General features: G+C 37.3%; 1 protein-coding gene across 1 annotated transcript in view; it reads right to left on the bottom strand.

The window, feature by feature from the left end:
* ACSS3 (acyl-CoA synthetase short chain family member 3) overlaps positions 1-16,598 on the bottom strand; it is a 157,857-nt gene that overhangs the window by 19,109 nt on the left and 122,150 nt on the right. The window contains exons 10-12 of the mRNA XM_043561620.1: positions 14,138-14,233; positions 11,364-11,427; positions 810-891 (exon numbers count right to left, since the gene is read on the bottom strand). Of these exons, the coding sequence (XP_043417555.1) occupies positions 810-891; positions 11,364-11,427; positions 14,138-14,233 (242 nt within the window). The remainder of the gene's footprint in view (positions 1-809; positions 892-11,363; positions 11,428-14,137; positions 14,234-16,598) is intronic.

The following is a 16,598-nucleotide window of genomic DNA, read 5'->3' as shown; positions in this document are numbered from 1 at the left end:
TATGAAATTACAACCATTTATTTATTTTTTCATCTAATGCATAATGAGGAGAACCAAGGATGTCTCAGGGAAAGAAACAGAGGTGAAAGGACAGCAGCAGTATGATGGTGGGACCTGATGTGGATTATCAGTAAAGTGCTGTTATAAACACAAAACACATCACGGTGATATGGAGAAACAGGTAAAAAATGACAAAACAGAAAGTAGGAGAACACTGTTTGTTATCCAGGGTACTGGAGGTTGTGCTGGGAGAACACCGTCTCTAGCATGTGTCCCTATTTTAAAAATGAGAGTTTAAAATAAAAAGCTAAGAGAGAACATTCAGGAACAAAATGTCAAAAATAGGCAAGGGATAGAAAAATACAACTTGTGGGCCATCTGAATGAACTTTGCTCACATAACCAGCTTAGGGGGTGAAGGGGGCCTAGTGACAGTGTACAATTCTCATCTGGTGCTTTCATTCTGCAGAGGGATCCAACGTAGGAAAGAATAGATGGCCCCAAAGTTTTTAACTTGACAGAAACTTTCCTGATAATGAGGGCTGCTAAATTTCAGGAAAATGCGCTAAGAGAAACTGAAAATTTTCTATGTCCACAGACTGAGAAAAATAAATATAAAAATGACTCATTTAGATAATTCTACTTTGGACACTCTTCTTTCTGAGATCTAGAACTTGGTCCAGATAAACTTTAAGAGTTGTAGTATTATCTATGATTCCAGAACAAAGCTGCTCAATTTAATAGGCAAGAACTATAAAGAAGTACTTTGGAAGGTTGTTGTTGTTGTTTAAAGTATAATAAAGTTCTTACAGGAAATTTTTCAAAGTATAAATGCTTGAATGCTTCCTGGTTCTTCCAGAGTCCTGAAAAAGCCCCAGGTGGTAATGGCAACCTTATATAAAAACAGAGCAGTTAGAATTATGATCAAAATGGTAATAAAGAAAGATTGATTCGAATAGTTTTCTAGTGTGATGGATAATTGCAAGTCAAATCCCACATCGAATACAACCCCTAAATCTGCTGGATCGATCATGTCTAATAAGGGCTGAAGTAGTTTGATCATGACATAGCAGCATCATTGAGGGATGACTGTAGTTTCTGCAAAGGGCACAAAAGGCACGTGCAGTTGGCATTCAAAGACATATTAGCAGCAATCACTGTTTCAATAAGAAGCGTAACATCTGCAAAAAGGAATAAAAAATGTATCACTGAATTGACTTTTTAGGACAAATATGCTTCCACCATAAGCAAATAAATTCTCTTTTTTCTTTTCTTTATTTTCTTTCTTTCTTAAGTTCGTTCGTTCATTCGTTCTTTCTTTCTTTCTTTAAGTATCAAGGTTCCAACTGCCACCCCTGCATGTCTCTGTGAAGAAATGCTCCAATTAAACATCCCAGGAACAATCTTATCTTCACAGTCAAGCTGCCTCCCCTCCCGGCTCAGGGAATTCCCTCTCAGTATGCCCTCTATTCTTCCTTTTCACAACCATCCCAACCTCTGTGATTTCTCATCCTATGAACACATGGAGATACTTGAGAATATAAAATATAAGGTTGGATACACTTCCTCTTTCCAACCAATTTGCTCTTGTATTTCCTGCTTTCCTCCAAAGTACCAAACAGATGTTTTACGCATGGCAAGGCTTAATCTGTAGCTATCTTTCCTTCTTTTAAAAAAAATTTTAAAATGTTTTATTTATTTTTGAAAGAGAGACAGAGCGTGAGTGGGGGAGGAGCAAGAGAGAGGGAGACACAGAATCCAACGCAGGCTCCAGGCTCTGAGCTGTCAGCAGAGCCCAATGCGGGGCTCGAACTCACGAACAGCGAGATCGTGACCCGAGCTGAAGTTGGACACTTAACCAACTGAGCCACCCAGGCACCCCTGTCTATCTTTCTGACAGGTAAATGTTAGATTGGTTCCCTGTAAGAAGTGCCACCTGACAAAAATACCCACTCAAATTGTTTTCTGGATACAGAAGTCTTTTAGATGCTTTAAAGTTTGGAGATTTAGATACCGTAAAACTTAAGGATTCTGAAAAACCTTCCCATATTCATACAAAAAAATACGTAGTGAAGCAGGGACCGTACAGTACGGCTGCTGAGAAAACTGAAAACAAAGTAGACGTGGCTGCTGCCTAGGTGAGGCAACGTCACACACACCCCCACCCCAGTATTAGGCCTCCGAGGTGCTGAACTGTATTCTCACATTCGGTCGGACGGAAAGTGCTGTTACAGGTGGCATCAGGAGCCCAGCTGCAATCGCCCAGCCCCACTCTCTCCAGCCTCCAGGCAGGTCCTCCTTTGCGAGGGCTTCATTTGGTGACATTTTAAGATGGACGAGAAATGCAACATCTGCATTTCTGGACCTCATGTCATGACATAAAAGTGCATGTGAAAGCATTCTGTAATCTGTAAAGAAAACTACAGAGATTCTGCTGTTGTTACTACTGCTGTTCATCACTAAGTCTGCGGGCAGGAGGCAGGCTAAAGCAGATGATCCCTTCAGGTCCTTTGAACGGACTTTACTATGTCAATCCTAAATCACTATGTATATAATTTCACTTCATCGGTGTGTTTTTATTATTAATATTTTACAGACCAGTGTATATCATTGATTAGTAAACATGGACAGAAAATATGGATAGAGAAGCCACCAAAACACATTCAACTTAGCATCATTTTCAAGATGTCGAGGAGGAAGAGGTGAAGAGGACACCAAGAAGGGATGGTAGATGGCGAATCAAAAGCCAAAACAGGCCAGAAGAGATAACCTTAGTCAGTGAAGCCGACTATACATAAAATAAGCAACGCCAACAATAACCCTGCTGGAGATAGATTCTGCTTACATATTAAATAAATCATTTTCAATTGTTTCTCCCCAAATATATCATGATATATAATCCTGTATGTTTTTCATGGTGATATTTTTAAACAATATTCTAAGAAAAATAAAAGATAACTGCCATAATAAATGCCAGCTGACACTAGGCAGTTTGGCAGACATCAGAGAGTGGTGGGGTCTGAGGCAAATTGGAATGCACATGCCAGGTGTAATGGGAGCAGCTGTTTCCTAACTCCATCTGTCATACAGAAATGCCCGTCCAAATACTGAGTCTCTTAATATTGCCCATACTAAAAACTATGCATATAGAAGGACATATTGTTAAACAGGCTTCTCTTTCACTTTATCTACCCCTGGTATTAACAATACATAACAGATACATTATATTCTGATAATTAATTAAAGCTTAGAGGATTAAAGTCTAGGTAGTCATCCTCCGGGGGCGAGGGGCAGGAAACTTTAAGGACCTGGGCTTTTTCAGCTGTTGCACAAAATTTTAAATACCTGCTTAAATTTTGTGAAGAACAGGGACAGTAGGGATTTTTATACCATTTCTCATTCCTGTGTGAAAGGTCTGCATAAGTTTGGGTATACCCATAGACCTTGAGAATTAAGAATAACATACCAAAGATAAGATCCAGGGACAGAGCATGAAACAGGAAGGAGAAATTCAAGGCCAAATGCTATTGTTCTTTAAGGACCAAAAAAAAAAAAAAAAAGACTATTGAACAAAAATAAAATAAAACAGAGATGTATGAGAACTAGGAAAAAATAGTAACTTAGGAGCCATTAAAGTAGAGTTTTAATAATGACTGAGTGTTCAACAAGGTCAAATGAAAGCACGGATTTTGTCTGAGGGTGGATTCAAGAGAGGTTAGGGAACTTAGTGATTGAGATATTCTGAGTATTCTTAGGATTGCCATTTCAGTGGTGTGGAGCGGCCAACAAGGGATGTGACTAAAAACTAAACAGGAAGTTAAGTGGAGGCAGCAAGTTTAGACTATATTTTTTAAAAGTTTGTGGGTGACGGGCAGGAGAGATATGTAATTGTTTAAGGCAGAGAGGCAGGCTGATTTAAGATGGGGAAGATTTGAGTAGAAGTAGCCAGTGGAGAGAGGATGAAGATATGAAAGAGAAGAAAATGCCAGAGAACTTATGTTTCATTCATTCATTCATTCATTCATTCACTCATGTATTTATTTTCTTCATTCAATCAGTATTTGTTCGATTCCAGTATTCCTCAGTCATTGTATTAGACATTAATGATACAAAGATATAAGAACTCTGGTCTCAGACATATGAAAATCCTGGTGTGTTGTGTACTACAAGAAATGTATTTTTACAATACAGATAGGGAGAAAGCCTGTCATGAATGATATCTATTCAGTCATGTTAATGAAATAACAAGGTAAAGATGTTTGTCAGGCAAGTTTTACAGCAGATCCTTAAACTCTCTACTGGCAGGAGCTCTTGGAAGGGAAGGTTTTATCCCTAAAACTAAGTCACGCCTAATAAGCCAAGGTGTGGATCTACTGGAAATAGCATATGTGCCTCCTGATCATTTTTGAGATGTCCCCAGAAAACTACTTTATTATCTCCCAATCTAACTGAGGAACAGGCTGGAAAGCATATATGAGATTGCAATTGTTAATTAATGGGATAAAATGAGGGAATGCTATCTGTTCTTCACTAATAAAGTCTCATGTTGTTATTTCAATATTAGAGAAGAACTCTGTAAAAGGAACCTTGAAAGATGCCATATAATAGTCCTAAGGAAAAGCAGGAAGAGAGGTTTCCAGAATTAGGAATATCTGTGATTATCTATAGGTATATAAAATATATGTGAAATAAAACATGTGAGAAGAGAAGCAATGAGCTTCAGACAGAAGTTAGGTATACATGAGCTAGAGCAGATTTTTTTTTTTTTTTTGGTGGGGGGGCAGAATTCTAAATTAACACTTTTCTTGTTGATATCCAAATGATTATTCTATACTAAATGTAGGTCTTCTTTCTGGAACAGTGGGTGCACTGGGGCTTTTCTTCTGAAGTTATCTTAAGAAAAAGAACTTTTTTCTGTAGTTACAATAACATAAAGATACACTGGACTGGCAGAAGAAAAAGGAAGATATTAAAATCCCAAGGCATCTGCTGGTTAGCATCTGTACTCCTCCTTCAAATCCAAGGTAAAATGCTACCACCCTGTGATACCTTTCCCAACTCTTTCAAGCAGAGTGAAAAGGGTTCTGTTGCAACCTGTCTAATTGTGAATCAAGAGTTACCCCTAAAGAATGTCTTTCCAAAGAGACCATTCTTAAGGGGAAAGAGAAATAACTGAAGTGATCCCATTGGGGGGTGGGTGGAGGGAACACATGATGGGGAAGCATGGGGATGCTGAAAAATCCTTAAATAGCTAAGAAAGGAAGGGAATGCCCCTCATTGTAGACGGTGACACATTCCTGACCACTCTGAAATATCAAACTCCTTTTATGCCTCCATTCCCAGATACAGGCGGGTCTGTATTTACTGCTCCATCAAAAGTCTCCATGGTAACAGAAGTAAATTGAAGATATAACTCCAGTTTCCTGGAGAATTCTGGGGTTAGATCCCAACTTTGCACCCGAATATTTCCGATAGAGTCTTTAGGCTTTACTTGAGATTTTCATGTGAGGCTATTTTTTGTCTTCCCACAAAGAGACTGATTAGGCCATAATTTCTTTCTCTTTGGACAGACAAAAGACTAGGTTTGAATGTGAGTTCCAGCTGTGTAACTACTAATGATGCTTAGATACCCATGTCTAAAATGAGGACGACATTGGCCCACTGTCTACCTCACAGTGATGTTGTAAGGCTAATAAAACATCTTGCTAAAATCTGTATATGACCTTTAGAAAAGGAACATGATTACAATTATGCGACAAACTTGTACTCAAAGGCTACACTGATGAAAAGAAAGCTGTCTGACCCTTTCCCAAGACAGCAGCAGAGTGACTGAATCATTCCTGCAAAGCTATAAAGATGTGAATAAACAGCATTAGGGGACAGAAGTTCAATATCTCGTGGCTGAGATATTTATCGCCAGGCACCCGAGTAGAAGCCACTTGGACAATGCTATCCGGCTCCCTCATACCCCACCACTGGCTGTGGGGCAATGTTCCCAGGCTTGGCTGGGGGCACACAGCAGGGAGACAGGCCCCACTTCCAGTAGCAACAACTGGATCTGGTCCAAGAAATGCAGGCCCATAAAAGAGGACTTTCTGTTTTCATTTTTAGACAACTGAATACTGTAGAAACAATTTATTAGTCAGTGCAAGTTGGTTATGATCAACTCTTGCCTACTCATTACAGTAGCCAGAGACCTATGGCTTTAATAACAGTGAGCACTGTGGTACCGAGGAAGGCAATCGCAATGAAAATTTTCTTTCATGCCCTGCTCTGGGTGCTTGGACATTACTGACTCAGTTTTATTTCTGCACTTTAGAGCTTTGGACACAATTGCAGGAACACTTCCCCAAATGCGTGAACATCCTGTATTCATAGCAATTCAGATGCCATAACTTTCCCGCTAAATTAACTGCCTGGCGTAGCTTTCAAAATCAAAGGAATTCTCTAACATCCAGGCAGACATGTAGTTTTCTCTTCTACTAGAAAGGAAAAAAAATCCTAGGAATGCAAGAAATCTACAAAAGCCTTGGATTCATGTTTATTACATCCTAGAGTCTGCAGTAGTTTAGGAATCACTTAAATATCTACCTTCCAGTTAAAGGATCCCCAGGAGAGCAAAACAGCGGTTTCTAAAAAGCCTTAACAAAGAAAATGGAAAAAACGAAGTGGAACAAGAGCTTTCTTTTTAACATTTCCACATACCATGATTTCTCATTTTAGGGTGAATCATCTTAATATGATAATATGAATCATTACACTTAATATCTTGAAAAGGGTAAAAATATGATTATAGCTTCAGATTTTAAAGAAACTGTCAGAGAAAGATAGTTTCCAATGTTATTTATACTGTTCATAACAGAGTTTACAGCGAAACAAGAAGCTATAGCAGTACTTACAAAAGCAAACAAACTTGGGACTAAAACAATGAGTCATTTTCTTTATTGACTTACTTTAACATAGTTTGAGCCCCATACATTGCAAATATTCTATGCAGATTTTCCTTGCATTCTTGGTTATACTACTATAAGTATAATTAGTGAACATAAATAACATTAGGGAATACTGCTCTTTCAAACTGCTCCCACTCCATTATTATACAAAGTAATAAAGAAAAGCATGGGCATGAATAATTGAGAGTGGACATCTATCTCTGGCCAGGGATCACTCCCAGTGCTGGCTTTGGATGCCAGCTCAGTTTTAAGTTCCTCATAGACCCTAATTATTCTTATTGCTGGTGGCCTCACCCCATATCTATGCACAAATAATAAAGCATAGCAATACACCATAGAAACTAGAACTTTTTCTGGAAGAAAAGTAATAATTTTGCTGTTAAAATTATTTGGCAAGAAGCCACACATTTAGTTTATGATTGGCTACTATTTGTCAGCAGTCACTGCACATATTCAGAAATTATGCCAAGTAAGAAAATAAGACCTAAAAATTGTTTGCAAATGAAATGAAAACTTTATGAAGACTAAATTGACAATGAAGTTGTTAGGATGTTAAATTTCAAAGATATTTAATGAAATACGTATTAATTTTGTTATGTTTTTCAAATTTGAGGGTCAATACATTTTGTTTTTCAATTTAGAATCTCAGGGGAGCCTGGGTGGCTCAGTCGGTTGAGTCCAACTTCGTCTCAGGTCATGATCTCATGGTTTGTGAGTTCGAGCCCTGTATTGGGCTCTATGCTGACAACTCAGAGCAATGGAGCCTGCTTCGGAATCTGTGTCTCCCTCTCTCTCTGTCTCACCCCTGCTCACGCTCTGTGTCTGTCTCTCTCAAAAATAAATAAACATTAAAATAAATAAAATAAAATAAAATTTAGAATCTCAGATAATAAATAAATACATACATACACACACACATACATACATACATACATACATAAAATTTAGAATCTCAGATATTTTGTGGACCCTTCTCACCATGTATAATCCCTTTTACATGCCACCTTGTTTTTCTGGGGGCCCATGTAGCTAATCTCTGGAAAGAAGCCTGCTTTCACATCACAGACCTTTTAGAATGTGATCAACACAGAAAGAATTTTATCTCCCAAATTACACACTCCTTTTTAAAACCAAAATAATTTTCATTAAGTCAAAAAGCTGTGTTTTTTTCTCTCCCTCAATTCAACTAAACATATATTTATTATGAGCTCTTAAAAAGCATTCATTGGCTATTTCACATTCTGGATGAATAATGTATCCCCTCAAGGCACACAGAACAGCTATAGACGGACACAAACAAGTCTTACGGATAGATGTTAAACATGAAAACATTCTATGCATACTGCGGGCAGCCATTCAGATGCACGGATAATTCTGAGGTTGGTGGGTTAGGATAGAATGGACTCTAGAGATGTAGGTTTCAAAAGGAAATCCTTGCTCTCACAGATAAAAATAAGTTCCTAAAATTACATTTCAAGAACTATTCTTTAAGAAAAAAGGGATTGGGGCGCCTGGGTGGCGCAGTCGGTTAAGCGTCCGACTTCAACCAGGTCACGATCTCACGGTCCGTGAGTTCGAGCCCCGCGTCGGGCTCTGGGCTGATGGCTCGGAGCCTGGAGCCTGTTTCCGATTCTGTGTCTGCCTCTCTCTCTGCCCCTCCCCCGTTCATTCTCTGTCTCTCTCTGTCCCAAAAATAAATAAACGTTGAAAAAAAAAATTTAAAAAAAAAAAAAGAAAAAGAAAAAAGGGATTTTGGTGGCAACTTTTTTCCTATTTTTTCTACTTTAACCTTTTGAATACAATAATATATATATAATATTTTCAAACATCTAGTTTCACCATTAATGTATGGGAGGGATCAAAGTCCACTGCATGTCATAATATAGTGTATCTCCAAATAGTTCACATAGAAATTTCAGAATCCACATGAGCATAATAAAATTCCCTGTTTAGGAATGCAGAGGGAAGAAAATAATTCTGAATTGGTGACGATTTAAACCATAGAATGACTTAAGGCAATTGTGTTAATTTTAAGTACTTGAAGTAATACTCATGGCTTCAAGAGCAAATACAGTTTATGTGGGTTATTGCTACGCTTTATTATTCTTGAATGGAAGTAGGGCAAAGCCACCAATAATGAGATGACAGAACACAGATGGGTGTATAAATGCTGGCATCAAATGCCACCTCTAGGATCTTACAGGAAGAGTTGCTTTATGAAATAGATGACTCACATAGAGTCAGGCAGTTATATAAAATGTATGCCGCTAGAGTGCTTTCAAAGGCTCTCGAAAACCATGTGCTTCTGTAAGTAAGCTAAACATCCACCCACGATCTTGTTCAGATTATTAGTTCCTTGGAACGCCATCCTCCCATCCCTACCATTTCCCCCCCAAGAGGTCAGATTTCAACCAGATATTTCAAGCAGATATTCAACCAGAACATGGATTCTGGCTCAGAAAAATTGTGACTATAAACGGCATATTCAGTATTTTATTTTTCCATCTTGCCAACAAGATTTATTAAAATTTAAACTTGAAAAGAGTACTATAACATTTACATGTTTACTGATAACATGAGAATCTGAGAAGTGTATCATCAAGTATATCTCCTCTGTTAGCTTTCTATAAGGCCAAAGTATCTCGACCAGAAGAAATACATTCTTTTTAAAGTTACTGTTTTTCATTTAATTTTCACAGAATTGTAATTTTTTTTAACCTGAGGGGGAAAAAAACTGTTTCCTCTAGCTCCATTCCATGTCATTGCAAATGCCAAGATCTCATACTGTATCACTGTTGAGTAATACTCCATTGTATAAATATACCATATCTTCCTTTTTTTTTCTCTCTCTCTCAGATCTAGGATTTAGGTTCAGATTAGGGAACGGGTGAGAGTATATGTTTGGTATCCTGCAGTTCAGAGACCTCACCTGAGACAATTTCATATCAATCTGAGGATGTCAAGTCATAAGAATTCTTCTCAATAAATGAGAAAACGAATCCTTTTCAAGGCTTGACATAGAACATTCTTTATTTAAAACAGCTCCTTCTGCCAAATTCTACTACTTAAACCATATGAGTAAAGAGGCCAGTATCATGCTAATCGGAGGCACTCCAGCAACCTATATCAATTATTACAATGTCACACCTTGTGTGTCCCTCAACTTAATCTACTTGCATTTCAGCTTCTACTATCATAACGATTTTAAAGTATGGATTTAATCAAAGCAATTTTTAATATTTTCACTTCAAATTTGACATGTTTTGCTTACCAAATGAACAAGGATGAAAACTGTTGGCAAGGAATTGTGATACTTGCTAAATCATGGATTTTATATTAGGCTGCTATTTGACCTAGTAATTATACTTTTAGAAATCTATTCAATTCTATACTAATTATCAGAAAAGAAGAAAAGACAACACAGGGGCACCTGGGTGGCTCAGTTGGTTAAGCATCTGACTTCGGCCCAGGTCATGATCTCAGGGTCCGTGAGTTGGAGCCCTGCATCAGGCTCTGTACTGACAGCTCAGAGCCTGGAGCTTGCTTCAGATTCTGTGTCTCCCTCTCTCTCTCTGCTTCTCCCCTGCTCATGTGTCTCTCTGTCTCTCTCTCAAAAAACAAATTTAAAAAAAAAAAAAAAGAAAGAAAAGACAACACAAAAAAGATGTTCAATATAGCATTATTTATAATCATAAATTTTCAAACAAGACTAAAAGGTCTAGAATCGGGATAAACATTTTTGAGAGGCAGAGTTGAAGTTCAAAATGCTCGTGAGACAGGGTAAAGGAAAAACAGCAGCACAGAAGAATAAGCTGAATTGTTTCAACACTCTAAAATGCTGGCCAAAAAGTAAAAAGTCAGATCTATTATAAAATTAATGCCGTATTGCTAAAGTGTGGGAGTATAGAAACTTTATTTACTTCTTTATATATTTGGTATTTAAGTTAAATTCACTACCTATACATTACTTGTATAATCAAAAATTATTTAAAATGCAGGATTTATCTTTTTAAAAATTGTATCTAAATTTGTTCTACCTTATGGGGCTTCCGTGCTTCAACCATAAGAGTTGACATTGTGTATTCTCACACAATGCACAAGCTTACTTTGCAACCCCCTCTTTAGTACTGTCACGGCAACCACTCCATTTTTAAGTTTATTTATTTATTTTTGAGAGAGAGCAGGGGAGGGGCAGAGAGAGGAAGACAGAGAGAATCCCAAGAAGGCTCTTCACTGTCAGGACACAGCCTGACACGGGGTTCGAACTCACAGAGGGCGAGATCATGACCTGAGCCGAAACCAAGAATCGGATGCTTAACCAACTGAGCCACCCAGGTGTCCTCGATTTTTCCCTTAATATTATATACTAATAATTGCTCTTTTAAATAGTAGCATTGCAAATTTTTCTTACTTTACCACAATATTTCCTAAACATCGAGCCTTCAGTTTTTGCATGTTGTCATCCAAAATCATAACTGCAAAGTAAAATATAAACAAATATAAATTTGAATAAAAATGCATAACCTTAAAGCTTAAACCTTTCCATATTTTCAATATCCAGCCCCCAAAACTGTGCCTTTAAAGGTATCTTTTAAGTCCTGAGACCATGAACATATATCACTATGCTAACATCTTACAAAAAATTAAAAGAGCATATGCTTTGATTCCTAATAAGATTATGAATTTTCCTTCAGAACCTCCGTTAAATAAAGACATCGTATTTCAAACATGCTGTTCATTTCATAATCTATGTTTATATCCACTTCAACATATCCTTCTATTCTATCAAAAACATTAAAAATATATCCAGTTTTTCAAAACTTAAAGGAAACAAATCAAGTTCTTAAATACACCAAAAAAATATCTCAAGTAATAAAAATAAACTATTTAAAAGCCTGGAAAACCCCTTTTTTTTTTCCTAATTTGAGGCTGAATATCCACTTATGAGCCTTAAAGCTCCATTTAACCTTCCCAAATATTATCCCAATGCTTTCTGTGCTAAGCTGTTACAATCCTGAAATATTTTAGGAGACCGAAGCCTGTATCCCCATTCAGCAACCGCTAGTGCAAACTGGAAATGAGGATATATCATGTTTTAAGCTCTAATTTATCCTGTATGCGGCCTCATCCATCCAGATTATTCTACTGAGTGAAGCTATGAGAAAAGAAGGACATTGTCCCCAGGAAAAAATTAATCATCCCTTCTTTGTGTTCCCAGAGCACTTTGTTTTAAAATTCTATTTTGACAGTTAGTAGTGGTGTAAATATCCCTTTCATAAGATGGTGAGATCATTAAGGGTGGAGGTCATGCCTAACTGTCCCCAAATCCCAGCACAGTGGTCAATTTACTCAATTTACCCTGAACAAGTATTACCCTTCAATTTCTCTATATAAAAAGTGCAGTAATTCTTTTCTCATAGTTTGTTACCAAAATTACTTGAAAAAAAAAGTGAGAAGCTTGTGGAAGGTACTCAATGAATGTGAAATTGTTACATTACATTGAATATTTTTCACATAAAAAATGGTTTTCTTTCTTTTCCCAAGTGGATACAACTTGTGCTTTGAATCTCTGACTAACTACAAAACACAAAAGTCATGAGTCATAAAGTCACTATTTCTTTGGTTATAAATACTTTAGTTCTAACGTTTAACCTATGCTGTCTGTAAGCCATTGGCTTACAGACAACAAGAAACTTCTATACTGAAATTTCATGAGGCATCAAAGCTCAACTCATTCTGATAGCTGGATATAAAAATGGTACTGAAATTCTGAAAGGGAAATGTATTTAACATCTCCCATAAACATTAGCCCCTAAAAATGGCTCAACACAAAGCATTTTTTCTGATAAAAGGAATAGGGATGACAGAACTGTTCAAAGTGAGGATACTACTAAAGCTGGGTTCACCTTCCACGCCTGGAAAAGTCACCGACTTCACAGAATATCTATTTCTGCTCTAAAAAAAAATCTTAAGTGTCTTTTTATAAACACATCTGCTAGACTAAACCAAATGATCTCCATTTCCTTAACTAATCATTGTCCTGAAAAGAAAATGCATGTTATTTTAACATGCTACTTTAGAGAAGCAAGGACAAATCTCTGTATTTTATAATTTACATGCAAATAGGAATTCTATGTAGGAACCATATTCTGTCACCCAAAGATGGGTCCTCATGAATCTGTGAAGCTAAATTGTGTGACCTTATGCAAATAAAATAACTTCTGTTCTTCATTTTCCTTGTCTAGAAAATGAATGTGTAAGTCTAAATTGAGTCACCTCGTCCGGGTTCTCTGAAATCTCAGCACACTACTAGGTGAGACTTAGTTCAGTCTGTTTACTGGCAAGAGCTTGCATTAATGCTTCGTTGTGACCCTATGAAGCATGTGGTATTATTATTCTCATTTAGAAATAAGGAAATTGAATTTTTGGAAAGTTAGGTGAATTGTTACAAAAGTTATACAACTAGAAAGTAGAGCCCAAGGGGAATTTCTGAACTATTATAACCACTAGCAATAATGTAAAAACAAATACTTAAAATATATTGTATCTCATTTTCACATACCACTTGCATGAATGAAATGATTTTTCTATTTGGAATCTTTAGGCTTTATCTTTAACCAACGAGGTTCAGAAGATTTGTCATCACTCCTAAATTAAAAGGTAGCATATATATAATGGAAAGAACTACAGCTTTTGTGAGAAAAACAAGCAAAGACATAAACAAAAAAATAAAACATGATGGTGGGCGTTGTACAGCACCTAACCAGCCATGTTACCTCAGCAAAGTTATTCAGTCTCTCTGGGCACCAGCTAACTCATCTTTAAAATGGTAATGATACCTCTAAATTAAATATACTTCATCATTAAATGAAATGATGTATGCAAAGTACTCCATACCTAGCAAATATTCCATACATATTAATTTCACAGCCATATTCTTAATGTGCCTTATAAATATTATTTTCTTGGTTATGACAGTCATGTAGGACATGTCCTTGGAAGTTAACAATCTTATTTTTTATCAAATTGACTAATAACAATATGAAGGCATTTATTTTCAGTACAAAGTATTCATTCAATCAAATGCTTTTAAGTACTACTATGCATTTTGGTTCGCATTAGACACAGAACAAATACCAAATGTATTAACCTTACATATTTCAAATGATCAGAATCATTTCTCACCATTGTATCCCGGAACACTTTTTCCTGCTTGTCCTGGAGGAGGGGTTTTAGAATTACCTAATCCGATGCATGAGGCTGTAATTGGGGATCCAGTCTCTGGAGAAATAAATATTATTTATCATTTAATATTTCAACTTGAAATCATGATGTTTCCTCAGTGTATGCATTTCTCCCTGCCCCCCACCCCACCGTTTCTCAACAAATTTAACTGCATAAGGAATAGATAAATAGTGTAAGTGTATTATTTAAAAATGAAAAAAAAAATATATTAGCAATCTATACCAGATCAACATTTTTAAAACTTAAGGATACAAACTGAGAATAACATATATTGTAATGCTTCTTCTAAAGAAAAGAAAGGCCTCTCTAATGTCCTTAGTTATGAATCAAAAGGCATGAAAAATGGAGAATTACGTGACTGAGAATTAAAAAAAAAATTTAACATTTATTCATTTTTGAGAGACAGAGAGAGACAGAGTCAGGGAGGGGCAGAGAGAGAGGGAGACACAGAATCTGAAGCAGACTCCAGGCTCTGAGCTGTCAGCACAGAACCCAACAGCACGGGGCTCGAACTCACGAACCGTGAGATCATGACCTGAGCTGAAGTCAGACACGTAACTGACTGAGCCACCCAGGCTCCCCATGACTGAGAATTTTACAACACACGTTAAACACTAAAAGATCCCTAGTAAAGATGCCTTCACTTATTTCACCTAGTTATTTTACCATGGTAAATAACAGCTACTTGTGAAATATTTTCTGTTATTTATAGATTAATCTCTAAAATTAGTAATCCAAAAATTTGGGGGAATATATGAACAATATCAACTCGAATTTTTCAAGAACTACCCCTGCTTACAAACCTTGCATCTGAACTTGAACTTAACAATGCTTTGTCAAACTGCTCTCAGCCTGCTGTTCCTGAACTTCCAAAAGTCTGGCAGCCAGGCGTATAAGAAGGAAGGAAGAAAGGAACGGAGGGAGGAAGGACATTACTGTATGCTGATGATTTCATCAAGAGCAGACACTTAGCCACCGTTAACCTGCATCAATTAACAAAAATGATAGATTAGTTTTCTCTATCTCAAGTTGCTAACCGAATAACAGCAGCTATTATATGATATCCATAAGTTCTGAAAATGATTATTTTTATGGACAAATGCATTTGTTATTATTGGTAAACACAAGTTTGGGGTTAAGAGCTCTTTTAAATATGAGGCATGTGTGTTGGAGGAGCTGGATAAGAATATTGACAGTGAAAAGTTCTGGAACTACTGGCTTAATATTATACACAGAAACATACACGTACATATCCCCAAAGGATTAATTGTCAAACCAATTGGGTCCAGGGGAATCCAAAATATTAAAAAACATCTATCTTCCTAAGGACTCAGAATGTATTCTTTCCACTATGGTTTCTATCCTAATTTTTCATACATTTATATCACTTCAGCATGGTGGGAGGAATTTATTACTGTTCTTTACTTTCCAGAGTAGCTCAGTTTATTATTCACATTTTATGGATGGTGGCTCAGCTGGCATCAATAACAGAAGATGGACCCTCGAACATTAAAACACAGTTCCTAAGTCACAGTCCAGTGCTTAAGATGCTAAGCCATATGGTCACTGCTGAGGAGAAGCAGCAAGTAACCAGAGCAGACGTTTCTGATGTTTAACAAAAAATTCTCAAGTACTTTCATACTATGAAAAAAAAAAAAAAAACAGACAGGCATTTTATGCAATGGCATTCCATCAGTCATGCAATACCCCTGTCCTTTCTTCCTACGGTGCACATGAAGCAGGGAAGGAAGCCCCCTTTTTGGAAAGGTTAGCAACATTTTCCCCTCTGCCTTTTTAAAAATGTCTCACTACTGACCTCAGCTGTCCTCCAAAACTGACAGAGACAAGAACAGTGTGATGACAAGAAGCAACCCTGTCGAGTGAGGTGCTTAAAGGAAGGTATACAGACAGAGCGAGGTGACAACAGGGGCAGAAGCTACTAGGACGCATGAGGAAGGGAGAGGTCCCCTTTATGGAGCCTCTGTTCCCTCTCCCACCCCAAGGCGGGGGAGGGGGAAAGCAGCTGCTAAAGCACATCTTCTATGTTAAAAGTGTGTCTCATCAAGTTTAGTTTATCACTAGAGGCACTCCAATCATTTCAAGTTCAAACTCTCTACATTTCTAAACGCCATAAAGCCTCTTAGCAACTTGTCAAGAGATGGCCTCAGAACCTACAAATGAACCTTCCAATGACTTCAGGACCTGCTGTCTCAGAGAAGCAAACAGAAACCACAACAACAAAGCTCTAACTGCACTCTGCTTCATCTCGTCTCCATGCGGACTCTCATGAAAGATGCCCGCCCTCTGCCCTTCTTATACCACCGGGAGAGAGGGGATGGGGGCTAGAGGAAGCGAGAATAAAACCTAGTCTTAAAGAAAGACACAAGAACAAGTTAGTGAA

This window comes from Prionailurus bengalensis, chromosome B4 (genome assembly GCF_016509475.1).
Source record: "Prionailurus bengalensis isolate Pbe53 chromosome B4, Fcat_Pben_1.1_paternal_pri, whole genome shotgun sequence".
Classification (NCBI taxonomy): Eukaryota; Metazoa; Chordata; class Mammalia; order Carnivora; family Felidae; genus Prionailurus; species Prionailurus bengalensis.
Note: the sequence above shows the minus strand (reverse complement) of the source record. Positions and strands in the feature narration are given on the sequence as shown.